This window comes from Xiphophorus couchianus, chromosome 11 (genome assembly GCF_001444195.1).
Source record: "Xiphophorus couchianus chromosome 11, X_couchianus-1.0, whole genome shotgun sequence".
Lineage (NCBI taxonomy): Eukaryota > Metazoa > Chordata > Actinopteri > Cyprinodontiformes > Poeciliidae > Xiphophorus > Xiphophorus couchianus.
In genome coordinates, this window is record NC_040238.1 from 31,089,394 (window position 1) to 31,115,683 (window position 26,290).

Here is a 26,290-nt window from a genome sequence, read left to right on the forward strand (position 1 = left end):
TGGACCTGCAAGCACCATCTAGTGGCAAAACCAAAATAATGCAAGGGCTGGAACCTAATTGGAAAATATTGTACAGAATGAATCTAATACAAACAATATCTGAGTGCTTTTACTTTCTTTTAAAAATAGCTCACAATTAATTATTCTCTTTTTTTTCTGTAAAACAAGTAGATCGTATGTAGAACACTGGTGTTTTTAACAAGTTCTAGTTTATTATAAGTCCTAACCTTTGTGGTTTATTTGCCTTTCTGAAATGTTATAAGTTATAACCAATTTCTCAATATCTGAAGGATACAGTTTGTGTCCGGTGGCTGAAACTTGGACACAGTTTGGTTTTTAGGACAGTTACCCCAAACAAACATTAAAACAGATTTTGGAAATCCTTCCTGAATGGCTGCCAAAAGCCCAGGCCTCTACCCAGTAGAAAATTTATGGATTATGATTTAAAGAAGTAGCAATGAAAACAGACCAACATACTTAAATTAAATATTTTCACTTCTGATTAGAAATATCCAACCAGATTTATGAAAGGACCTCAATGATTGTTACAAAAAGTGTGGCTTCACTACACATTTGGTAAGGGACATTTAACTAAATATTTTTGGGATGTTTATTTAAATTAACATCTTTATAAATATGAACATGAGTGGTTCTTATGGACCTGCTCCTTATTTTTTAAAACCCCTTTTAGCTGTATTATTATTATGAGTACAGCTTGGTAAAACTATTTACATAAATCATTATTTTGAACACAAATGAGGTGTATGTCCCTTTAAATATAAGTAGGATTGTAATATTATAATCACTAACAATATTTAAGTTACATAGATGTGCATGAAAAATAGACAAAACCATTCTCTTTGCTTCTTTACAAAGTTTATTTAGTGCATTTCTAGTTTGTGCACAGCAGGAACCAAAATATGAAGATAATCTGTGCTCCCATTGGTTTACCAAAGTTCTGGTTCAACACTATTGGTCCACAGATGTTCTGGTGCAATACTATTGGTCCAGAAGTGTTCTAACACCCTCACATTGGTTCACTAGTGTTCTGGTATCACACTATTGGCTCACTAGTGTTTTCTTGTGGTCGTTAACATGTAAGACCCAGAGGGGAAAAAAGGCCTGGGGGACCTTCAGCATGCTGCTACTGAGCAGGGGTCCACGAGCTTCCATGCAACAACAAACAAACAAACAACCAAACAGCAAGGGACGACAGCTACCAACGGAAAGATAAACAACAGCGTCGCCCGTAAGAAGTGAGCATGGAAGCATATACAGTAAACCTTAAATGTGACCTGCTGAAGCCCTCAGGAGGTTCGTCTGATATACAACAGATCTTAAAAAGGTAAAAGACACATGCGCGCGCGCTCACACACATCTACTGCAAACTCAGCTTTCCCTCGCGCACGCGCACACACACGCACGCGCACACAGAGGCGCACATGCATGCAAACAAATAAATCCTTATAATTTTACAAGGAATACGTCCTTCATTTTTGAAAATATGACTTAACCCCATGAGCTGTGTGTAAACATAGCATACAGTAGCATACAGGTGCATTTCAATAATTCATCCATCCAAGTAATTCAAGTCATAAAGTGAAACTTATATAGATTCATTGCACATATGGTGAAATATTTCTTACAACTTAAGAAATTCCAAAATTCAGCTATTCTCACAAGATATTGCATGAGACTGATTGGTTATCCTAATTGCACAATCAGGATTTCTCTTTTCATCATCTACACTTTTTTCTTCCACTCAACCTTCTAACTGCTTGGATACAGCATTTTGAACAGCAAAGTTCTTTATCAATAACAATTTATAGGTTTTTGTTATGGAAGAGTTCAAAGACAGACCAAAAAAAATGTTTTTATGCCATGTATATGGCTTACACAATGATGGAGAAGACAATTGACTTCACAGTTATCCAGTACACAGTGACTGATGCCTTCCGCAAGGAAGGAAAGAAATAAAAAGTCATTGTTAAAGAAGCTGTTTGCTTTATTCAAGCATCCTGGAAATCTGAGTGGAAGGAAAAAACAAGGGCTACTTGTTAAAATACTTTTAATTAGTTTTATGTAATATCCTAGTTTATTGAGAAATTGAATTTTGAGATTTTTATGTAAGCTGTAAGTCATAGTCATCTACATTGACTAAATTAAATCCTAAAAATATATAATTTTGTGTTATGAATCAGTTTAATGTACAAGTTTCACTTTTTGGATTGCATTACTGGAAAAAAAACCCTTTAAACTTGTAATTTATCAATATGCACATGTAAGTAAAGACTGCCTTCCTCACTTTGTAACTCCATGTAACTCTCTGGCCCCTTTTTATACCAGGTTAGGTAATACTTTAACTCTTTGGTTCTCTGTAACAGTCTGTTGAACGTACTTTGTGACTGACTGAACTCGTCTGTCCCTTCCTTGTCTCTCTCCCTCCTCTGTAGTATCTTTTTAATGTTGGAGAGAAGCGGTCCACAAGTCACGTTCCCGTCGCCGGGGGCAGCAGAGCCAAAAAGGGTTGATTGTCCTTGATTTATGTACATCACAGTCAGTCACAGTGGGCTCTGAGAAGACGAAGAACTCTTTCTTCTCGGTTTTTGACCTCATCTTCTCCTCCTTCTCAGAAATAATGGGAATGTTGGCCTGAGATTTGTGTGTTTGTGGGTGAGTGTTTGTTCCTATTGGGATGAGTGCTTGTGTTTGAACGCGTCAGTGAGGAAGTGGAGAGGCTAGGACAGGTCGTCGTTGCTGGGTGTCTTCCTTCCGCCGTTGAGCAGGGCTGAAGCGCTGCGGCTCTTGGTCGGCGTGCCGCTGCCGGAACGTGACAGTTCTGTCAGGTCATGGAGGGAGGGCTCCCTGTACATGGCCACTACACAAACAGACACACATGAATTATTAATATAGTTAGAGAACCACTCAGGTTCGATATGGTAAATGCATTTACATAACCTTCTTCTGGTCTTATCGACCACTCAGAGCACTTTACACCTCGAGTCAAATACACACGTGTGAGGCCTTGTTCAGTTGGCGCATTTAATGTGCTTCAGCTCCTCCTTAGTGATCGTTTTGAGCTGTTCAATATGTGTGAGTGCAGTAAATTAGGATTTCCTGTCATTAATTGGGAATAATAAAGGAAATTAACCAAGGAACATTAATTTAATTAAAGAATCAATTAGTTAACAGTCACTCAGTAACAAACAAGCAGATTAGAAACAGCCCCAGCATTTGTTTTGAGTCAGGTTTGTGTCCATTTAATGGATGCAAATCCAATAGCCACTTCGTTCTCAGCTTTGTTTTGCTCTCTGCTGATTCCCAAGGGAAATTTACCACTCTTACGCTAACCTGGTGCATCTGGCAAGTCAAGGAGCTTTTTAGAGGTACTTGACTTACTTTTAGAGCTTTGCCATTAGAAGCTGCTGCCTGCTGCGTACAGATGCAGGCATCCAAACAAATCAGGAGCGTTTGCGAGTCAGACAAGCAAGCAAATGCTAAACACAGAGGTCCTTAGCTCAGTGAGGGTCCATTACTGGCAGAAGTGTTAGTCATTAAATAGTTATTGGATTTGTTGATCACACAGTAATATTGGTTAGAACCTTAGGCCAATACTATGTACTCCCACTGTTTTATTTTGCATTACATAAATCACATATATGACCGGAATATACATTTACATAGTATACTTCATGAATGCCATGAATGATTTTTTTTAAAGGTCCTTTTGTGAAATTTTAAAGCATTTTTTAAATATGGTAGCCTGCACATGAACTGGATGAACCTAAATGATATGATTGCTGACTGTGCTTCTATATATGAATTGACTCTCTTCATCTTCTAAAGTGCCTGGAGATGACATTTGTTGTGAATTGGTGCTGTATGAATAGAACTGAATGGTGCTGAATGATTTCTTAGTGAAGAAAGAGCACTTGCAGACTTTGATGAGCATTTTCAGCCGGCTGATTGACAGGAAACATGGGCCCAAACAGAGAAGCTGTCAGGCGAAGACAATGGAAAAAGGATTATAAAACTCCTTAGAGCAAGTAATTCGAGCGTAGAGAAGGAGCTCCATTTTTACTGCCTCTAAAATCTGGAGCAACAAACAAAACATGTGTCTACATCATATGTGCCTATAGTCATTGTTCTTCACAATGTCCACACAAAAGACAACTGCTACTATATGAGTTTTGACCTGGTCAGAGATCTTTGTGATGAAATATTATGCAAGAAATTTTGTTACTTTAAGAAAAAAGAAAAGCATTAAGAAGAAAGAACAAAACAAGGAAAGCAATGTAAGATGACACTCTGTTTATTCAACTACATGAAGGATATTGAACTAAAAATGATCAAATGCAGGCTGGAGCTTTTAAAAACAGTTAAATAGCAATTTAATTTAAATGGTATTGGAGACTACAAACAAAATGCCTTATTTATTGCTACTACTGGGCCGGGTGCATGTTTTATTTTTGGTTGCCATACAAATGCAGGTGAAAGCAAATGAAAGAAAAGCTCCTTAAAATAAGACAGGAAGCAAACAATCCTTAAGAATACACAACAAAAATAAAGTAAAAATGCAACTGATATACTTAAAACAAAATATCTGAACAAACTGTATCCCATTAAAAGCTAATCAGAAGAAAACAAGGATACAGAGAATCAGTCCTGGACCAAGAATGAAAAGTGATCTGCACTGTGGAAAAAGATAAAAACCTAAGCTTTTCTTTAACGCAGATCCAATTAAATATCGAAGAGTGTCTTCCTCAACAAACTCAAAGATTTTCCACTGTCACTGATGAGGGTGTTGAATGCCAGATAAAAGAGAGTAGATAATAAACACCTCTGCAATTAATGCAAAAATGGATGCAGTTTTTTCAATAATCTCTTTTATTGAGCACTTTTTTTTTTTTTTTTAACAGATTATTGATAACAAATTTTCTGTTCCAACTTGTATGATCTTGCATACATCAGGCCTACGTTTAAGAGGCAGAGCTATCCAATTATGTATGAGAGGATAAAATGCTGATTGAAATGCAAATCTGTATTAAAAGAATTAAAAACAAAATAAGATTCAATACTTTATATTGCCTTGTTGCTGAAAATGTGCTATATAACTAAAATTACGTTTTACTTCTTTTTTTCTTTTTTTTTACCATAGAATGTTTTGTTTATTTTCTATTTTGAACATGTAAATAAATAAACAAATTAATAAGTAAATACAATTCACTTTTATCAATCTTTCCCAACACATATTTAGGTGTTAATTATTTTTAGGTTCTTTATTAAATAAAAATGTGTTAAGAACTATAGTTAATCAGCATTTTCTAAATTTACATATATGCGTTTCAAATCTGTAGACATTGTAGTATATTTGTTCATGAACATTCAAAATATTAAGTGCAGGCCATCTAACGGGCCATGTAAAGGTTAATTACTGTTCTTTGTGTGTCTTCTAAAATATGACGCTTTTCCTTGTTACACTTGAGTAAGCTGCACATTAAATTAAAGCAGAGGAAACATCAAGTGTGTTTCCCTTAATCAGACTTTGGACTATCTTAAAAGGAACAGCAGCAGATTAATGTGAAAAATCACTCTATTATTTTAATTCTCTGCACAAAGCATACAGTGTGCTATACAATACAGCTGAAACATTAAAGTGAAGAAAGCTTCAAAATAATGCAGGTTCAGAGGAATTTTACTTTAGGGAGAAAAGACTTAATTAAAACTTTGTTTTCAGATGTTAGAAGCTCATTTTATAATTTAGAAGTTTATAGCACACCATTCTTTTGGGGTGTTGAGTAGCTTTGGGTATTTTGTAAAAGTTCTGCAAAGTCACAAAGGCCACAGCAAAGGGAGTTATTTTTCTTCCACTCAAGCCTCTGATTCAAAGCTGTGTGAATTGTGCCTTAACAGCACACCAGATTTTTCTTGTCTCTCTTTTAAGCATCAGCATGTGGCTGGCTTGGCACTTCTTAAGCAAGGACTGAACAGCTGCCTATTTTTACATTATATTCTTAACAAATAGCTGGCCGGTCAGTGTAGATTTGTAAGATTGAGGGGCTAAAAATGACCAAAAGGACAACATAACAGAGAATTTAAAACAAGTAGCAATAATAAATGCCCCACTGTGCAGGGTATGTATAATAATATACTTTTTAACTTTTAAATATAGTATAAAATAGTGCCAATAGTGAGAAACTTACTGAACACTCAGTATGGAGGAACGTTTTCTCCAGTGTAAAATGATGAAATACAATCTAAATGTTTTAAAAACAAGGACTGACCCATATTTCAGGGTCAGGATGCTATATGTTGTTTTTATCAAGACATCACAATCTAATGGTCTTTTTTTTACAAATGTAATGCACTGTGTTTTGATGCTCTGAGTTTCCCAAAGTAGTCGGATGAAGCAAAATTTTAAAAATTCCCATTACTTCATAAAATGGGCCATGGCATGATTTTTAGTTTCAAGCATCAGGCACACCAACGTGAGTGAACTCCTATTAGTGCAGACAGTGTCTGTAAGGTATCACTCTGTAATATTACTATTGGATATTTGCTGCAATATTAATAGTAGCAGTTGTGTAGATGCTGTAGAAGTGGGAAATGTGTGATGCAGATGGTATGTGAAAGCAACAGTGCTCATACTGCAAAACCTTCTAACATGGCCAAAGAATCTGTTGCACCCTGTAATAAACTTAGTTTGTAATAAACATTTGTCTGTTTCATTGTTACATAAGTAGGAAGACAATGCTGGAGCATTTGCCTAGAGTAACGTTTCTCTTTCCAGAATTAAAACTCATGCAGATATCAACTTGCTGAGAAACCACACTCTTTTTGTAACCATTTGGCAGAATATTTGCACAATATTAAAAACCTAATTGGTCGAGCTCCCTATAATTGGTTGTCTTTTGTCACAGACCCAAAATTTATGAATGACATCATATCTACATATTTTCAACAGTGTTAAGGATGGAGCCATTCTAGAAATATAATCCTTCCAAAACCAGTTTTGATTTGCCTTTGGCATCACTCCCCTGATGGAAATTTTCAACTTCACCTCCAGTTATCAGCTCTACATTCTTTGATACATGAGCACAATTTAGTGATTCAACATTTCAAAATACAGTTCAAATATGACTTTGGAACAGATAAAGTGGGACAACATTGAGCTTCTGATATGTGGGATAAAACTTGTACACCTAATCATTGGTTTAAAAATCACAGAGGATGCTGTGTCCTCTTATGTCTATAACTAGTTTATGTGAGCTGCTCACTGATAATGTAGACTTGTTATAGATGATTCTAAAATCAAATAATAAACTTTCAAATAAGCAGAACAGCTTTTAAAGAGTTGGTTCAGTCCTACCTTTAAGTGGTTTCGGTATGAAGTGTGCGGCAGCCTTGTTCTTCTTCACGTGGTTTCCCTTCATGATTGCTCCCTCCTTGTTGAGTCCCAGGTACCATGCCCGGCCTGACTGCTGCTGTCTGTACATCATGGACGAGTATGTGACGTAGTAGTTCTCAAACACAGACTCCTTGAACTTACACTCCGGGGTGAAGTGTTCCTGAGAGGAGAACGGGAGGTATATTAGAAGAAATTGCCCAGAAAAGATGCAAACAGGCGGGAGCATTAGCTGCAGGAAGAAAGTGAAGATATGCATGCATGCGTTTTGTAACGGCATCTCTGTTTCAAAACTTTCTAATCAGCCTTTCCTTTCATCCAACAGGCGCTCCGCTCTTAGAATCATTATCTTGGCCGGGCCGTGGTCTCAAAGAAATGAGCTGCACCAACTTAGGACAGCTGACATTTGCATTTCCTTATTCCTGTGTCTCCATAGCAACCAGCTACTCCCTTGAATACCAACCAGCCCACTAGGAAAGATGGTGGCCAGGTTGCTTAGGGAAACAGGAAGATATAGAAAGGATGCTGTTTCTCACTGACATGTGTTAATACAGCAAGAATGTTGATTAGGCCTGTGCTGCACGACGTCTGGCCAGACCTGGTGTGAAAAGCAGAGGGCCGTGCTGTGTTGTTTTTTTTTAATATCAAGTCAGGAGATGGAACAAGTGATATCAGTGTTATGACAGAGGTTAGAAAAACAGCAGAAAGCATCTCAAATATGATGGACCAGATATTGTGGTGGTATATGAAATTGCAAAGGCGGAGGTGGGCATCGTTTTTTTTTTATTTCCTCTTTGTTGGTTTTCATCACTTGGTCTTGTAGCTTTGCTTGTACAGATTGCCAGAAGTGTGTGTGTGTGAGAGAGAGTGTTTGTGTGTGTTATTTTTGTTGGTTCTTGTTGTTATTGCTTCCACACCACCCACCACCAGTGCTGAAGAGCTAAAACGAGGTGCTCGAAGCGCAGCCCTGCAGCCAACTCCAACCTTCTGGCCTGTCTGATTAAATAAATGCAGCAGCGCCGGGTTTTTGTGTGTGCGTGCATGTCAATTTAGAAACGACATGAGGACAAATTTCAGGAGAAATCTTTTTCATCAAGAATGACCAAAGGCAACAACAAAAACAAGAGGGTGAGCAGAAGAAATCAGCCCTTAGACGAATATCAAGAGATGGATAAGTGAGGCTCAGATGGCGTGTCGTTAAAGGTGTTGATGTGACGAGAGCGCAATAATGAGTGTTCTCTCAGTGGAACCTTTTGCTTCATTAGTCAACATGACAGAAATTCATCACATTAGTCACGATGGTGGCGTTTTTAGTGACCTACCGAGGTGTAAACGAAGCCTTCGTTGTTCATTGCCAGGTAGAGTTTAGTCTGGACCCCCTGGATAGCCACGACACGGAGCCCCACAGGGATCAGGTTGAACAGGGCTGCACTCAAACAAACAACACGTTCAGAGAGAGAGAAAACAAATGGATGTTCAGAGGGAGGAAAACAGAGAATGATCCTCATCAATATCACTGACATAATGACAGTTCCATTTTGCCACAGAAAAGCAATTTTAAAAGTTCAGTCAGGCACAAACAACGGCATAAACAATTTAGCTTCCTGCACAATATACTGTCTGCAAGGAAAAAGGTAGGAAATGTCAATAAAATTAGCAAAACATCGTACTAAACAAGAGAGAAAAAGTATTCATGTTAAGCATTGGGTACAAGGTCTTGTAAAAATACTCTTAGACCGTGAACTCTTAGATGTTGTCACATTACATCCACTCCAAAAATGGAGAAGAAGTTCAGAGCTACATCAGGTTGAGAAACTGTATGTGGCACAACTGGAAAATGTGTCTAAAGATGCTCTTGATGCAATCTGACTGAGCTTGAGCTATTTGGTGAAGCTTGGACAAAAATGTCAGTGAAAAAGCCAGTTAAGACACACCCACAGGACTTTGCAGCTGTGAAAGCAACAGAATTTTTCTGATTTTAATTGATAAATAAAAAAATAAAAAACATGTTATTTTTCTTCTTCATATGCGCTGCATTGAAATATCCGGTCAAAGGTAGCACATTTGAACTCAAGAAAAGTCACCAGTTTAAAAGCCGAGACATCAACAGACATAAAATGTTGGTTGGAAAGTAATTTTAATAATCTAACGTTTATCCGTCAGCAGCACCTGACCCAAAGTCGTTGCTTTTTCTCGAACGCTACAGCACAATGTTATTTAAAAGCCGTTTTAGACCTGCTGTAAGTGACTGCAAAGCAATTCACTAAAAAAGTCTCCGGCTTTATTTTAATGTGGGTGCTTATTCCCATCTGTTTAAATTTTCCAAAATATAAGCAATAATAATTCTTTACAAAATCAGTACAAATTTGGGGGTGAGTGGGTGCAGTGTAATTCCATGGGGAAATCATCCATGTCAATGAACACCATTCAGCCATAATGTTACAAACTCCCACCTGTTATTGAGTATGTCCCTATATTTATGAGCATTTGAGATGTCTCTTTTCTGCTTGGTACCAGAAATGAGGCAATACTAACCAAAAGCTTTGTGGATTGGAGGTGGGGGGTCATTGTGTGGGTATTTAAGGAACTTTTGGGGGAACAACAAAACACCACAAGTTCTTTATGTGCTTTGAGCCACTTCTAAGGAGATTATTTAGCGCCACTTCTATCTTTCAGAGTAAGGGGCTGCTTCTGCAAGGGAGTGCTGCTGGTGTGTGGGAGGTGTGATAGGTCTGTAGAAATGTTTAGGTTTAGCGTCAAAGCAAAATGCAAGAGAGAGCTGGGATGCAGCCAATACTCAGCAAATGAAATCTCAGGGCACAATTGAAGATATATCATAACAATAAAAGTGCCAAATGTCTTCAGTTTTTTTGGTTTGGGTGCAGCTCAGTCACAAATCAGAGTATAGCAGTCAGACTAAATCTCAAACACATGCAGTTCATTCAACTCAGGTCATTTTAAAATCAATGTAGTCAGTTCAGCTGAATGCATTCAGGTTCAGTGACTTAGTAGTAGAGATTAGTGAATGGTTATAGTTGAAAAATGTTAATAAAGTCATGCTGGCTGCAATTCACTGTATTGATACTAAATATCACTATGAGGGATAATAGTAATAGTAATAGGAGTAATTAAAGTTAGTTGAAAAATACAAAGCCTGCCTCCACTGTGTACTCAGTTCTCCATAAGATAAGATAACGATACTTTGTGTAGCTTGTTATCTTGTTTGGGAAATCTGAAACCTTGCAGCTGCAAACCATTTTGTCTTATTTGATGTTGCGATATGTCTTCAGCACAAGGAGATAGCGTATGACTGAAAAAACTAATATTTCAGATGGAGTGAAGTAAGATTGAAAATGTGAGCAGAAAATGGCATGCCAGAAGTTTACATACCGTCTTCATTTGGGCTGTTAATTATGCATTTTAAATGCTCTTTCTTCAGAGAACTGATGACACTTTAAAAACAACAATTAGGTGCATAAGACTGAATCTAACACAAGTTTACATTTCAGTGGCACCTGAACAAAATGACACACATGGATAAAATCAAATTGATATATACATCCCTGCTAATATTTGTTTCAGTACCCTTCAACAAGGTGCACCTCCAACATATTAATCTCCATCATGTTTGCCGTAAATAAAGACCTGAATATTTGACTAATCTTCTCGTCAGAAATGGTAGAACTCATTTTAAACTGGTTATTTTCCCTGCATCAACATGGCTTTTAAAAGTAGCCCATTCTCTTTAACAGGATTTGAGGAGGCCATTCAGGAGAAAATTGTTGATTATGTTTAAGGAAAACTCAGGAACAACCGAGTCTCAAACCCATTATAAAACTGGAAGATACTGGAAGACCAGCATCCATGGTGAAGTTAACCTTGTATCAGCCTACACTGATGGGATGCTGACCAAGAAAGAAGAACTGCTGAAAAAAAGCACAAACTAAATTTGTAGCTGCCCACAAGGACAATCCAAATTTATTCTGGTGAAAGGGATTTATCCACAAGAACAGGAAAAACTGAGGGATCAATGCAAGGCTTTCAAGTAGGTGAAGTAACAAAGAAGGATGACCTCCAAAGTATACATTTTTACATAAGATGAAAAGTAAACAATTTAAACTATGAACCCAACAAACATACAGCAAACTGGGTTGCTTTGTCCAGTTTTGGAATGGATAAAGCAATATAACATGAAGCTTCAGGAACGACGTATCAGAAAAGTGGGGATTCTTCTATTCAGTATGGCCTATGGCAGGAAGCCTGCTGTATTGACTGACCCATTTCTGATTAGAAAAGTAATAAAAACATCTAGCCAGAATCGTCAGGAGCTTGTTAATGGTTACAGAACTCTGTGGATTTTTTGCAACTTGATGAGGCTGTCATGACATGCTAGACTTCATTTTAGTCCTAAGTTTTTTAGGATCTTGATTTTAGTTAAGCTATTGTTTCCATGTTCTTTTGTTTATTTACTTAGAGATAAACATCCTCCTGCCTCCAAGCTGCATCTGCTCAGTTAATCAGTCTCACCTGTTCCTTGTTTCAGTAATCAACCTCCCAGCTTTTATAAGCCTCTGATCTCCATCAGATCCTGCCGTTTCTCACTTTTTTGCACCAGCTATGTTTCCTGTTCCCACCGAACATCAGTTGCTTTAACTTTAGTTTTCTTTGCTTTGGTGCACACAGTTTGGTTTAATCAGTCTGCCTGCCTGCTTCCCTGCATTTGAGTCCTCAGCACAACACAACATGGCAAAAGGACAGATCATAATATTTGAGTCTGTATGAATAGTTTAGACTTTGTGCGGAATAGCCTCATTCTTTGGTATTTTCTTCCGATTCATTGATGCTCTCTGCTGTATAATCACCTCACCCTGGTCAAATGTTATATTGAAAGTCTCCAAATAATTTGATATTCATATCCCAGATGAGTGCAGCTAAACTTCTAACGGGCACTATAAATACCGCCGGCGGTCGTTGTTTTCCATTTCCATTCATATGGAAAAGTCACTACAGTAAATTGAGAAGCCGTGGAAAGGATGTGATTATTTGTCCCTGTTTTGTGTGTCGAGCCTTTATTTAATTACAGTCAATCAGCCAACCATGTTCTTTTTAATGACTGTGGTTGTTTGGAGACTTGGATTACAGGGATTATCTTTCCAAACCCCCGACACGGGTGACCAAGTTCATGTAGGTGTTTACATGATGTATGCTGCATGTAATCATTTAATTAAAGAAAACACTTTTATGTGTTTTGCTTTGCGCTCAGTAGCTGGTAGCTGGAGAAGCAGAAGAATACTGCAAGATGCTGCCGAAATCAATTATGCACAAGAAGACTGTTATCTTAAAAACACCAACAGAATTTAAATTATTTGTGTAAATCTAAGTTGTTTTTTACGGATATATACAATTAAGTGAAGGGGGAAGTACAACAAAAGAGATGAAGGAGATCTTTTATCCTCATATCCGTCATTATTTCTGAAATTGGAAAACCGCACAATGTTTTCTGTTGATGTTTAATCAATTCATTTAACCAGCCGACACGGATAGATTCTACAGACAGCGCTGTCACCTGACATTTGGAGGAAAAAACGTGCTCCATCTTACTAATTAAATGAGCACTTGACATGTTGTTGAGTGACTGCCTGAATTAAATGTTCAGGATCAAACGCCTTTCCACACATTGACGTTTATCTTTAAATTGGATTTAACCAGAGGTAGAGACTAACCCCAAAGTGCTTATGAAGGGGCTAAAGTTAATCAGTCATTGCTAGATACCAAACCTTTGCCATGATGAAATACTCTTCAATTTTGTGAAGTTAAACCCACCTTATGAGTAGGGAGAGTACAAAGTAGAGGAAATGTGTTTTAACAACTCTTGATTCTCAAAGCAAAAATAAACTACAGTATTAGTGAAAGTGTTTTATTGAAGCAAGAGTTTGAATTTGAACCTATAGCTTACTTGAAAGCTGAGTTTCAATGTTTCAATTCAATTTCCAGTCATATTTAGCTAAACGTTTAGCTCTGCAACCCAGTCTTTGGTGGAAGGGTGGACGAATGGACAGACAAGCAGCAGATGAATTGACAAATGAATGCCAAAATAATCTAAAAAGCAGAATTTTATTTCTACTTAAAACTGATTTTTCAGTTTCTTGTTTCGTTGTTTACTGACTGGTAGGAAATGATTTTGTTTGTTGGTTTTGTTAAATGTATCCCTATTGAAAAAGTGGATGAAATGCTTTGCTGCTTTCATTTAGTAAAACCTTACAAACTGAGTCCCCAAAGACTCCAATCTCTGGCCTCTTTTATTTAATATCTCTGCTCTCCTCAGCATTATAGAGTATTACAACATATCATATGTAAGATAATGACAACTTTATATTCCTGTGTCAAAATATTACCACAGTTCCTTACGGTTACCAAGTGTAACTCTGGCATCAATAAGTGAAAAAGCCAGAATTGTCTTCCACTTAATGCAAAAGACTGGCAACAGTTTTGTCCCAAAATGTTAAGGTTGGCAATAAGGACTAAACTGGATTCAACAAGGATAAAAATCACAGAAACAGAGACTAATTAATTCAGACAGAGGTCAGAATGTCCAACTGAGAAATGAGACAACATTTCACAAACTATTTATGAAATGTAAAGAAATATGACTCAATGTGACCGCCTGTGTCCTGTGAACAGTTTTCAGTCATACAGCACATACATACACACTCTAAGTGTGTGTTAAAGAAAACAAAAAGTCAAATAAAACAACCAAATGTGCCACAGTAACAATAAATATCTACTTTTACATTTTTTTAAATTTACTTAGATTGTTTTATAATGCATCGGATGTTTTCAATATTGCAATATGAAATGACAGTTCATAGGATTATCTTATATCCCGTCTCCCCCGGCAATCAATTCAGGATGTAGTTAAAATATTTAGCTCAAAAATGCTTCAACAACCACAATCATTTCTTACTAACTTCAATTACATAAACATATATGTTTGTAATGTTATGTAAGTAGTTATCAGTCACACAGCAAACATTATTTGAATGCTTGAGAAGAAAATACATGCATTTTAATGTATTTATATCTAGTAGCTAATGTACTAAAATTTTATACTACTTGGTATATAGTTGTAACCAAATAATACACTTTAATCAGCATACTATTTTTCAAATTTATTTTGGGTACAAACAGTGGTTCATTGTATCAACTATAAATTTCACTTTATTTCCTGTTTTTGTATCTACAAAATATGTTTTAGACAAGTTCTACAATATTCTTTTCTGCTTCTCTTGCTTGGTGAGAATAAAAAACACTGCTAAACCTTACAGCCAAGGGGTGAAACGGGACCCAGCCTTACCATAGGTGCTGTCCTCATCCTTGGTTCCATCGATGGTGCCGTCCTGCTGCATCTGCAGCTGGAAGCCCTGACGACTGGAGAGCCTGGTCACTATGCCCTTTAGCTGGGGCTCTGAAAGAGAAAAGAGAAGATGAAACACATTAAAACGCACTTGCTTATGTCAAAGTCAGGACTCTCCAAGAAGCAGGAAGTGTTTGCATCTCCAGTCTTTTGCTTGTATTAAAACCAGATGGATATGAAGTGATGTCACATGACAGAGCAGCAGTTTTCTGCTTTGCATGATGTTTGCAGACACCTGCTGCTACAGGACTCCACAGTGGGCCGAAATAAAAAGCTAATTAAACGCAACCTGTGCATTCCAACCTCAACAACCTCACAGCAGCCTAGATGATGGGGACAAATGAAGAAATGATGCGCCTGCCTTGGTGATGAAGAAAAATGGTGTTGGATGGTGATGAAGATTTTGATGGCTGGTTCTTTCGCTCCCCTTCCCTCCCTCAAACCTGGTGGTCGCCTTCTCTTCCTCTTCTTCCTCGATCCAAACAATTTGACTCGAGAGAACACATTCAGCTTGCTCGGCTTCTCGTTGGCGCCCTTGCTGTTGCTCGGACTGCTGCTGCCGCGGCAGGCGTTCGCCTTCTCCCGCTCTCTCGCCTGCCGCTTTTGGCGGATCAGGGAGCTGGCGATCGCCGCTGCCCGGGACATGCTGCTCAACCCGGCGGCGTGAAGCGAGGCTGTGCGTCCCGGCTGGAAGAAGTGTTCGCGAACAAGCCGGTAGGGGTGTGTATGTATGTGTAAAAAGTGAGGGATTCTACGCCACCCACGACTCAGTTCGCATCACACGCCCGGCCGATGGAGGCTCGCAGATTGCCGAGGGGTTTTTTCAGGGGAAAACATCCAGAATCCTCCATCGGCGCGTCCGGGCGCCTCATGGAAGTAGGTGCAGAAATGCTCCAGCGCCTGAACCTTAACGACGCCGCCTCCCATCCCCCAGGGAGAGGGGCAAAGGGAGGGGGTTGAGTGGCCAAAGCTGTCTCACTAACCCCTCAGGTGATTTTATTTTTTTTCCAAGTGTCCCAAGAGAGTGTGGAAGGAGAGCAGAGGCTGCGTAAAGATCCACTCCGCGTCCAAGTGGCGAATCAACAGCTTCTGAACTGGTGTGATCGGCGCCGGCTGTTGTTGTTGATGATCACTGCAGCTGCTGCCGTGTCTGCTCCTCTTCTTCTGCTCCTGTCCACGGAGACGCTCCACTCCTCGACGCTGTCCGTGACAGAAATGCAGCAGCCGCAATGTTTATCAATGAAACAACTCGGGGCGCGATCGGCGGAAAGGGGATCATGATGCTGCTGCCGTGCCGTTCATAAAACTGCTGCAGCCCAGCCCGCTCAGACGATGGGGAGCGATGAACAGTGGGGTGGGGGGCGGAGGGGGTGTGCATGCATACAGGGAGCAGGGGGTGCAGGTGGGGAGGGGGTTCTGGAAGCTCAGTCAGATATAGGACACCTGTAGCCCTGCACCCCACGTGGCATGATATTTACATGTTCCACTGATGTGTGATACGCAGGACTAGACAGAAGCGGGAAGGGGAGGAGGAAGGTGGGGGGCGGGGGGGGGGTACTTGGGAAGGAGGGAGTGGGTGTAATATAGGAGGAGGAGAATATACAAGAAAAAAAGAGGAGGGAGAGGCGAGCCTGAATGAATGAGAGGAGAAATAATTTAAGAGGAGGGGTTGAGGGAGAAAATTAGATATTGAGTGTGACTGAGTGAGAAAGAAGTAAAAATGAACCCACAAAAAGGATTAAAAAGAGAAGGATGGATGAAAGGAAAGAAAAAGAGATGGACTGGATAAGGAAGAATAATATAAATGTGAAGGCACATTTAAAATAAAGAAAACTGTAAGGAATTATGGAAAACAAATAAACCACTCAGCCAGAGATTGACATCTATTTCCTATAATTGGCTCTGATCAGCGACCATCTGTCCATTCTTAATGGACAAGAGGGGAGGTACACCCTGGACAGCTCCCTAGTGATCAGTGACCATTAGTTCCAATAAAAAAATAAACATTTATCTTGTTAATAAACACGTAAAAGCTAAAAGCTTCCTGGGTCAATTTATTCTGCCCAGGAGCATCTACTAGCTATAGAATATGTAGTTATTTCTTTTGATGCAGAGGAGCAGCAGCTCAGTTGATGGAGGCCTCCACCCTATAGCTATGGTGGAGGCCAGCCATACTGCAGAGAAAGATCATTTCATTCCATTGGAGGATCTGATTATTTCAACCAGGCTCTACATACCAGGATCTTATGTAACGATTTGAACATTATTACAAGTGAATCAAGAACTTTTCTTCTTGGCCAACTTCATCTGGTGCAAAATATTTCAATAGAACAAAAACTTAAAAGGATGAACATTTCTGCAGTTTCAGAACCTAAATAAATAAATTCTATGTCTGATATGTATTTGTTTACATTAGTTACAAGAAGCTTAGTTTATTTGGACAAATATGTCTACTTGATAATGTGCTTAACTGAGACAAATGTATGTATAAATACATGTTTTCACTTGATCCTCGTCACTAAATAAACCCTGCAGGCATAGTTAGTGAAGACGAACAGGATGGCCAGATTTCATTACTGAGGTTCTTCAGGAATCCAGTCCAGGTTTTTATAAAAACTTAACCCTCAGATAGAAAAATGGGAAAATGATCTTAAGCAGATTTATGCTAACTCAAACACTGAAAATCATCCTCAGCTCTCTCCAAATTTGAACTATGAATTGGAGTTTTCTGAATTAAAGCTTTGACTCAAACACATAAAGTTGAACCTAATGCCAGCTGACCAACTGTGTTACTTCTTCTGATGTCAATTACCAAATTACACAAAAGTCTGAATAGTTTTTTCATTCTCATTCTTTAAAAATCTTCTGAATTCAATGAAATCCTGCATTGAAAATCCACACTTCATTACCCAGTCTGTTCTTGATGGCAGTGTACATTTGTTAGTTTAAAAAAAAGCAGACCACTGGATAATATCATTAAAACAAAGAGGAGGGGCCTCTGACTGCCCTGTGGTGCAGAGGTTCACCACGGCTGAAAGGCAGCAGCTTGAGGAGGAGGTTAATAACAGAGTGAACAGTTCAGATTAGACGAGGTGTGTCATTTTTCTAGACATTTTCTTTGCATTAGCACTTGAATGGAGACAAGCACAGAGCAGCAATGAGCCACTTCACGCATGCCTGCTGCCTACAGGCGGCCCCCACAGGAAAACAAATGCACAGCTGTTCTAACCGGATACAGCTAGGATGGAGCAGAGCAAGAAACCCAAAAGATGAAGAGGAGGTGGTCAGAAAGGGGGCGGACAGTCTGATGCCCGCTAACCCTAGTCAAGGGTTAGGGGGGCAAAATAGAAACCAGTGCATGTTGTTCTTTTAAGAAGCAGATGCCAGAAATTATTAAGCACAGATTGTGAGACATGTCTTATTACCTTCTGTGAGAAAGAATTTCAAGTTGAGAAAAGGGACAGGCAATAGAGTGTTAAGTAAATGTTATAAGTCTTTTAAATCAGAAAGTAAAAAAGAAATTTTCAGTTTAGTTTCACATTCAAATTTGGAAACAACTAATGTTTCCTAACCAATCTAAACACAGAGTACATCTGGTTTGGGGTTTTTGGTCATTGTCAAAGCTAATGTAAAAGTTGGTAGACATTTGAAAGTCTCTGAAACTAGACATATTTTTTTATTGCCATTTTCTTTATGATGATAGGATACATGTGGTCAGTAACCAAGACCACACATCACAAATGGTTCTTAAAGCAGTCTCTCTCCAACCACTGAGCACAGTATATTAAGAACTAAAACATCTAATGGGGTTATAGAAAGGAGGAAACATGCTTATGTCATCTGCTACATAATGCTAATTCATTCCAGGGTTTATATTTCAGTGGTCACATTACTGTTGTTGTATCATGTCTGACCTTACATCTACAGAAGTAAACATTCATACTTCTCTTCTTCAATTTATCACTTTGCTAAAGCCACAAACATCAATGTAATTTCTGGTGGATACACATAATGGAGCAACAAAAAGAAGCACATCATTGTGAAGTGAACAAAAATTATGTTAGGTCATATTAACATCATGAAGACAAAGTGACACATCAGACAGGTTAGCAATAACATTGTGAAGAAGTTTATCCAAAGCCTTGAACATTTCATAGACTGTTTTCTATCTATCAATAAAAATGGAAACAGCTGCACAAAATATGGAAAGTGTACGGGACAACTGCAGTCCTACCATGAAATAGATATTCACTTGAACTGACAGTCCTGGCAAAAAGATCAGTTGTTAGGAGCTCATTGAAACTTTGAAGGAGCTGCTGAATTCCCTTTCTCAAGTGGGGATAATCAATTAATGGTCATGCACTCTACAAATTCACCCTTTAAGATATGATATGGCAATTTGTTTTAGTTAAAAGAAAGTCATAGGTCCACTTTGCCATAAACCATGTCGGGATCACAGCAAACAGGTGGGAAAGGACAATGAGCCAAAGCACACAACCACAGATACAATGGAGTAACTAAATAAAATCCTATGTATGTGTTAAATTGTGTCAGTTACTATTTGAGAATCTGTGGCTATACTTAGCTAAAAACCAATTACACTCATTATCCAATTTCAAAAGACGCGGTGTAATAGTGGTGAAAAATGTTTCTGCAATGTATTCAGGGGGCTGAATACAAATACTTAGTACAATTTTTTGAAAAGTTGATTTGTTTGAAACTTTTAAAGACATGTATCTTTGTCCTTGCATTGATAATTTGCCCTTATCTTTCAATAATCTAGCACAAATACTTGAATAAAATGATTCTTAAGTTGTGTTTTGTGGGAAATTGTGAATGATTTTGTGAAGCTCTGGAAATGTCTTAAATTTAGATTAATGTTAACACATCAGATATAAGCATTAACACCAACCAGTCAATCAGTTTTGTCTCCAAAAAATGTGAAATGTTGCTGTAAAAGGAAATCAATAAGTTAATCAATAGACAAGCAGTTAAACAGAAGCAAAAAAGAAGTACTGATCACCAAATGATAACATGATAAAACAAAATCAACCAATTAATTGTACCAAAGTATATACACAGCTAGCTTCACTAGCAAGTCACATATTTTCATTCTTGTTTGGAGTTTCACAGTGCCTCCTACTGATGGTTTTAATAGTTTGACCAAGGAGGATGGTTATGGTCCTTACATGGAGCTGACCGTGGAGCCCCGAGAACATTTCACACTTTATAAAAATCCAGATTAAAATATTAACGCATAATAACAGTAATTTATCAGTTAATAAACAGCATTCTCTTAAACCATGATGAAATGATTTTGAGATTTCACTTATTTGATGTCTATAAGTCATTAAATAACCGATATTTAATATTTAATCTCTATAAGTCTTCTGCTAGCTTCTCTCTGACCTTGGGCTCTGTAAATTGTTCATGCAAAATAAAAGCTTATGTTGAAGAGTTTTAAACCAAAGTTTTAATTGTTGGCTCAACAATTTCAACTTTAATTCAAGCAGAATGCCAAACAAATGAAGATGGTATAAAACAGTAGCGGTTCCTTGGTTGCTGATGGACAATGATCTCCTAATTAAACTGTGAAAAGGCCCTTTTACTACCTTGGGCTCTGCTTTATTTCATATGGTTGGAACTTCATAACTGATTGATTGGTCAAATAATTTATTGAATGATAGACTTAGGATTATAGATCCAAGGTACTTTGGGGTAATAGATGTATAGACGAAAGAAACCACCCAGCAGGTCAACTATGAAAGCAAAGAGATTAGTCCTAGGGAGAAAAGCTGAGGCTTTTGAGTGAAATTGTAGCAAAAGTCAACAGATAATTCATTTAATCGCTAATTTATTTTTTAAATTACTGGACTTGAATTATTTTAATTCTATAATATGTTCTGTAGCAGTGAAAGGTTTCCCCTGTGAGCCTAGAGGAAACACAGATTTATGATTAAATTCCAAAATTGAAAAACAACCATTAAAGCAATATTGAGAACAGCTTCAAAATGCATGTAATTCACAGTTCCCGTGTTTACATGAGTGTTTTTATATGCTCATGATCCTGTGCAGCAGATCCCATCACAGTCAGAAGGGTGCGCCCTGCGCAATTTTCAGCACCAAGGACAGCTCTTCCATTCTTTTTCTGAGCAAAAACAAGTTTTATCCCTTTTAGACCGCCGATAGATGAATGCTCAACTATGACAGTTAAAATTCAAGTTAAGTATTTAAGAACAGTACAATAATAATAAATCACAAACAATAACAAAGCCTCAAACTTAATTGAATTGACTTTATATCTTTACATATTGTCAAGACTTTTGTAGTAAAATAACTAATTCTTGACATTCAGATTATATCCATGCATCTTTGTGGCTACATTTCTAATTTCTCAGTAAAGGTTTTCCCTTCTGGCCCTACCTGAGGTCGATCGACGGAGAGGGAAAGCCATGCTGCGCCCGTGGAGCTCCTCCGCGGCCGTGTGCTCATGACTTTCGCACTTCCTGTTGTACGGCGCTCCACGCACAGAGGCCGAGCTATCGGAGTCCAAACCACAGAAGTCCCCACGGCATTGGATCCATTAAGGCCATGCACGTGACGTTGAGGGGGGGATCATTAGCAAACATTAGAGGCCATTAAGCTGTTGGAACCGGTCATCAATGATTCATTGCCAGATCCCGCTGATCTGGCACAGTCAGAGAGGGATGGAGCCAGCAGGTCATTCCCAAATCCAAGGATCTATTGACAAGACTCACTGCTTTGTTTCTCAAGAGTTTCTGTGTTGTGTGTAGGAGAAACTATATTTGTAGGGATTCCATCGATCACTTCACCTTTTACTTCTAAAACCATGAGAATAAAAATAACAACCCAACACAACATATTGTTTCAACAGTTCATTTAGTTGTGTACTTGTTTGAATTTTGCATTATTGCATTATTTTGCATTATTTTCTCCCTTTATATGCAAATTATTTTCTATTAGCTGTCTTAATATCAATAAGTTAGGATTCAGCATGAATGTTTTCTGCCTTTAACTGTTATTCCAGTCAAAACCAGTTCAAGTGATACTAACTTACTCACATATACTAAGAGCTGAAATTGTCTTAGAAAATGAGATAAAAGCACATTACTTTGTCCTGCTGACGACAGCAACTTTCTGTAGCCCCATAAAGGAGTCTAGATCAATACTTTTATTTTTTTATCTGTCTTTGTACCTGACCATGATAGAACATCATGTAGTGCTTGATTAAAAAAGAAGAAACTTGAAAAATGGACAGAAATGAATAAAATCTATAATAAATAAATCTCAGCAGAGCAGCAACACCTAAAGTCATATTTTTAAGAAAATGGGGGAAATTGAGCAACGACAGGGCCTGACAGGGTTAATCATATAGAATGAGCCAAACTCTCTGAGAATCACTTTCCAGGTGCTAAGCTCATCTGTCAAACTGCCAAAATATAACAAAATGAATGAGTGTGACACAATGCTTGAAACAAAATGCCAAAAGTCAAACAATGACTATTAGTGAAAAAGCAGCAACAGTATAATAAACAAAAAAACCTTCAGAGGACTAATTTAAAAAGATAAGATAATGTGGCTGCTTGGAAGGAAAATAGAAAGAAGTAGAGGATGACTCAAGATTTTTCCAGAGTACTATATGTCTACCTGTGGCTCTGATGTTTTTTTTCTCAATGCTTACATCACATCATATTACACAACATAAAACTGAAATACACACCACTAACACTGTCTCCTCTGAAGCAATACAACAAAACAACTTCAAATGCTTTGAGTTTGTCAAAAAATCTTTAAAATGTTACATTTTTAAAGGTTAAAACACAACAGTGAGCACATTTCTATGCCGATATTCTGGATTGAAGAGTGTCTGGTGCAGCACAGTCTGCAGCACAAACATAAAAGCTGTTGAAGGCAGTGAAGCAGGATGTTGCAGGAGAATGTGGAAACTCAGCAGCTTTTACAGTAAAGCTGATAGACGAGAAAAAAAAACATGTTATCTGAGACAACATCTTTGAAATAACTGTAGCTCTCTTCATAAGGAGCAGCAGCTCCAGAGTAGCAGTTGTTGCATAACTAATATTACAGCTCTAAAATATGAACACATAGCTTTGTTTTGGTTGAAGCAGATTGTTCATTTAAGTTCAGATTTCAAATTTTGTTTTCTGTTTTGTGTCTCTACAGATGCGATTTGAACTCTTCTTCAAAAACAGATAATTTCTCCAAAAATAGCTCTTTCCCTTGGCAAACAGTCGCAAACAGTAACAATGCCAGCAAGTACATTTTGGCTATAAACAGTCCAGATCTGGGCAGATGGCCAACAAACACTCACTGTAGCCTCTTCCAGAAAAAGGTCGCTCCAGCTGATGTTCTACATCAGATTTCTCACAATCACGCTGTCAATAGAAACGTTTATACACATGTTCAGCCATTAGATGGCGCCGAATTATTAAGTACCGTACAAGTAAATTATAAGGCAGAGTTTGTAAAAGTTTATATAAAGAAACCCTAAAGCTTTTAGAGGAAGAATATGCCAAGCTATTGTTCCTCCAAATGCTTTGGCTCTGATCAGAGATTAACTGGTATATTTACGATTATCTCTTCCTTTCAGAGAGAAATCTTATTATCTGATCGAACAAATAACTCAACTCTACATAGGAACAATATGAGGTATTAGGCATAAACAAATGCGGTATGAGGCAAAACAAAATAAATAGCAGTTTTACAGGTTTAGGAGTTATAACGTTTCCTTTTAAAGGAATTCATATGGCTTTAACTTTTTTCATTTTATATTGCAGACAAACACAAAGTAATGTGTATTGATGAAGTAGTAAAAAATCAACTTGTTCCACAAACAGAAATCAGAAAACTGTGTCATGCATTTGTGGTAAACAATCAATACTTTGCAGAACCATCTTCCATTATAAGTACAGCTTCAAGTCTTTGGGGATTCGTCTCTAACAGCTTTGCACAACAAGTAAATTAAATATTTGTTCTTAGAAAATAGCTCAAGCTCAGTAAGATCAGATTTAGAACATTGTTGAACATTGTTTTTTATTTTTTAGGTTTTTCCATAAATTCTTAGGTGGACTTACATTTTGTAATGTTGTAACTTTCAAAAAGCCACAGTCACACTGGTACTGGGAATTTCCTGCCTGTCCTTTATTAAACACACAATTCATCAATTTGGGTTGGAGAACTGCTGACAGAGTTTCCACAACCTGTAACTTTACCTCTGACTAATTAATTAATAGATTAATTAATAGATTAATATAAAAGTGAATCTCATGGCCTCAGTCCACTCTTCAATCAGTCCCTACATACTATTGGAGCATATTGCAAATAAGAATTTGTTCTTAATAACTCAGCTGGTTAAAAAAGAAGGCCCAGAGGAGGCTGAACATAAATACATGGCAATGTTTTTTGAATTCTTATTTGTGAAAATATTTGAAAACAATGTGTTTCTTCCATTCCACCACACAATTATACACCTCTTTGTGTTGGTCTATTGAAGAAAATCCATGTAAAAATATCAGTTATCGTTGTAAAGTGAGAGAAAGTGAAAAAGTTCAAGAGGTATTAATAATATTGTGATGCTTTGTTTCTTTCTTCCTTTTACTAGTATTCAATTGAAGCAGACAAACAACCCTGAGTCCAACCAAAGCTTTTAAAAACAGAAGTAAGGATTACTGGAGTCCTCTTTAAGTGTTAAAAATGTGAAACCCCCCCGAGATTTATCAAGTTCTAAATTGTCACTGCTGAAGCTTCCTTAGTTACTATTTCTGCTCTCTGACTTCATTTCCTCTGCATTACGTCTATCTCTCACTCACTGTTCTTCCTGTGAGTCTACTCTAATTTATATATTGATGCAAACTTAATTATGTAAGCTTTTTAAACAATAACAAAAAATGAATTGTGAGCTCATGTGTGTTTTATCCAAATCTATTCTCAATGACCACTAGTGACCACTAGATGATATTTCCTTTTTTTATTTATTTTTTATTTTTTTGTGACAGGCGCACGGAGTTGAGAACTGGTGCAACGAAATTAAACCAGATTAATTTGCATGAATGAAGAAGCTCGAGTTGCTGGAAACTCCCTTCTGTTTCCATGGCGATGATAGCTTCCCAGTTTCCACTGCGGGTGGATCCCGCGTTGATGTTTCTGGTGAATGACTGAAGGTGTGTTCACTATGATAATGAGATACTTTAGAGAGGCAGCACTTCATTTTACAGGAGGTAATCGATAGAGAATATTAATTCCTCAATGATATAGTAAAATTTGAGAACGTGCGTCCCACCGTCCTATTTGTATTGTAAAGTAATCCATCATAAGCTTACAGAATACACAGAAACAAACAAACAAAAAAAAAAAATCAAGGTTCAATATTTTTATCATTTAGCAATAAAACTTTCAAGAAGGTTTTTATCAATTTAATCTCAAATACTTGCACCATGTTGTAGATGGTAGAACAAAGAAATAAGCAGAATGCTGAGCTCAGCAGTGTGCAAAAGCATTATCTCATGATCCCCTCTTCTCCAAATAATGCATACTAATTTACCACTCACCTTTGTTGGCATTATCCTCCTTAACTTTCGATTTTCCGCTCATGGAGCTCCACTTTTCCTGCTCGTAGAATAAAACTTCGGAGAAAAGGTGCAGCAACGCAGTTTTATTTCTTTATGTTCGCTTTGTATCCCTCGGCTGAAAATACCCAACTCCTCCCGTCCTCCTCCGTCCCTGCTGTCCCCTCTCTGGCTCCGTCCCCTCAGACAGACAGACAGACAGACAGACTCATCTCTGGATGTCACCATGTGGCTGCAGACACACCAACATGCGCGAGCTCTAAATCTGCACGCAGGGAGGGACAAAGAAAGATGGCACGAAACTGTTCAGGGATGCAGATGCAGTTAATGGTTTTAATGCTGTTTCCAATATGACAGCTCATTCACTGAGGGGAAAATGGGCAGGTTATTGTGTCACCATTACCGTTACTGTCTTTTCTATCTGTTTATTGCTTAGTGAATAAACACATAATTTCTTTGTATTACAATTAATATAATTGCACACCACGCTAAAACTCAACCAATCCAATTTCCATTTGCAGAAATTATCTCCATATGTGCACTGTAAAACACACATTTCGCACTGTACTGCATAGACATCATTAAAAATCATTAGTTTGCAATGTTCTAATCAATTCAAACAACTTGTGTTATTGTTATGTTATTGTGTTATTGGTAACAGAATCACGCCAGATAATTTTAATTAAAACTTGACTGAAGATATTGAACCAGTTCTTAAGGTGACTGTTATGATGTAGAGAAAATCTTAGCTGTGTTAGAGAAAAGATTTACATGATTCCACCAGTAAACATTTTAAGTGTATTACTATTTCAGTGACGTTTTATGACTTACACAGATCAGAGATTCTTTTTTGTTTTCTTTTTAATA

At 37.8% G+C, this 26,290-nt stretch overlaps 1 protein-coding gene across 2 annotated transcripts; it reads right to left on the bottom strand.

Annotated features, from left to right (window-relative positions):
- Positions 1-858: 858 nt before the first annotated feature.
- On the bottom strand, positions 859-25,578 carry fgf13b (fibroblast growth factor 13b). 2 transcript variants are annotated; one of them, XM_028032431.1, is made up of 5 exons: positions 25,406-25,578; positions 14,760-14,870; positions 8,728-8,831; positions 7,370-7,568; positions 859-2,878 (listed from the first exon to the last, which is right to left on the bottom strand). In XM_028032431.1, the coding sequence occupies exons 1-5, from the start codon at positions 25,446-25,448 to the stop codon at positions 2,739-2,741; spliced, it is 597 nt and encodes a 198-aa protein (XP_027888232.1). In that variant the 5' UTR covers positions 25,449-25,578; the 3' UTR covers positions 859-2,738. The 2 variants fall into 2 exon arrangements, with proteins under 2 accessions (XP_027888232.1, XP_027888231.1); XM_028032430.1 differs by lacking the exon at positions 25,406-25,578 and adding an exon at positions 15,263-16,167.
- Positions 25,579-26,290: the final 712 nt, after the last annotated feature.

Coding starts and splice junctions, on each gene's coding strand:
- fgf13b (XM_028032430.1), bottom strand. CDS start 15,464: ATGTCCCGGGCAGCGGCGATCGCCAGCTCCCTGATCCGCCAAAAGCGG. Junction 7,569..8,727: donor AAGGCTTCGTTTACACCTCG/GTAGGTCACTAA, acceptor TTCTCCTCTCAG/GAACACTTCACCCCGGAGTG. Junction 2,879..7,369: donor CATACCGAAACCACTTAAAG/GTAGGACTGAAC, acceptor CTGTTTGTGTAG/TGGCCATGTACAGGGAGCCC.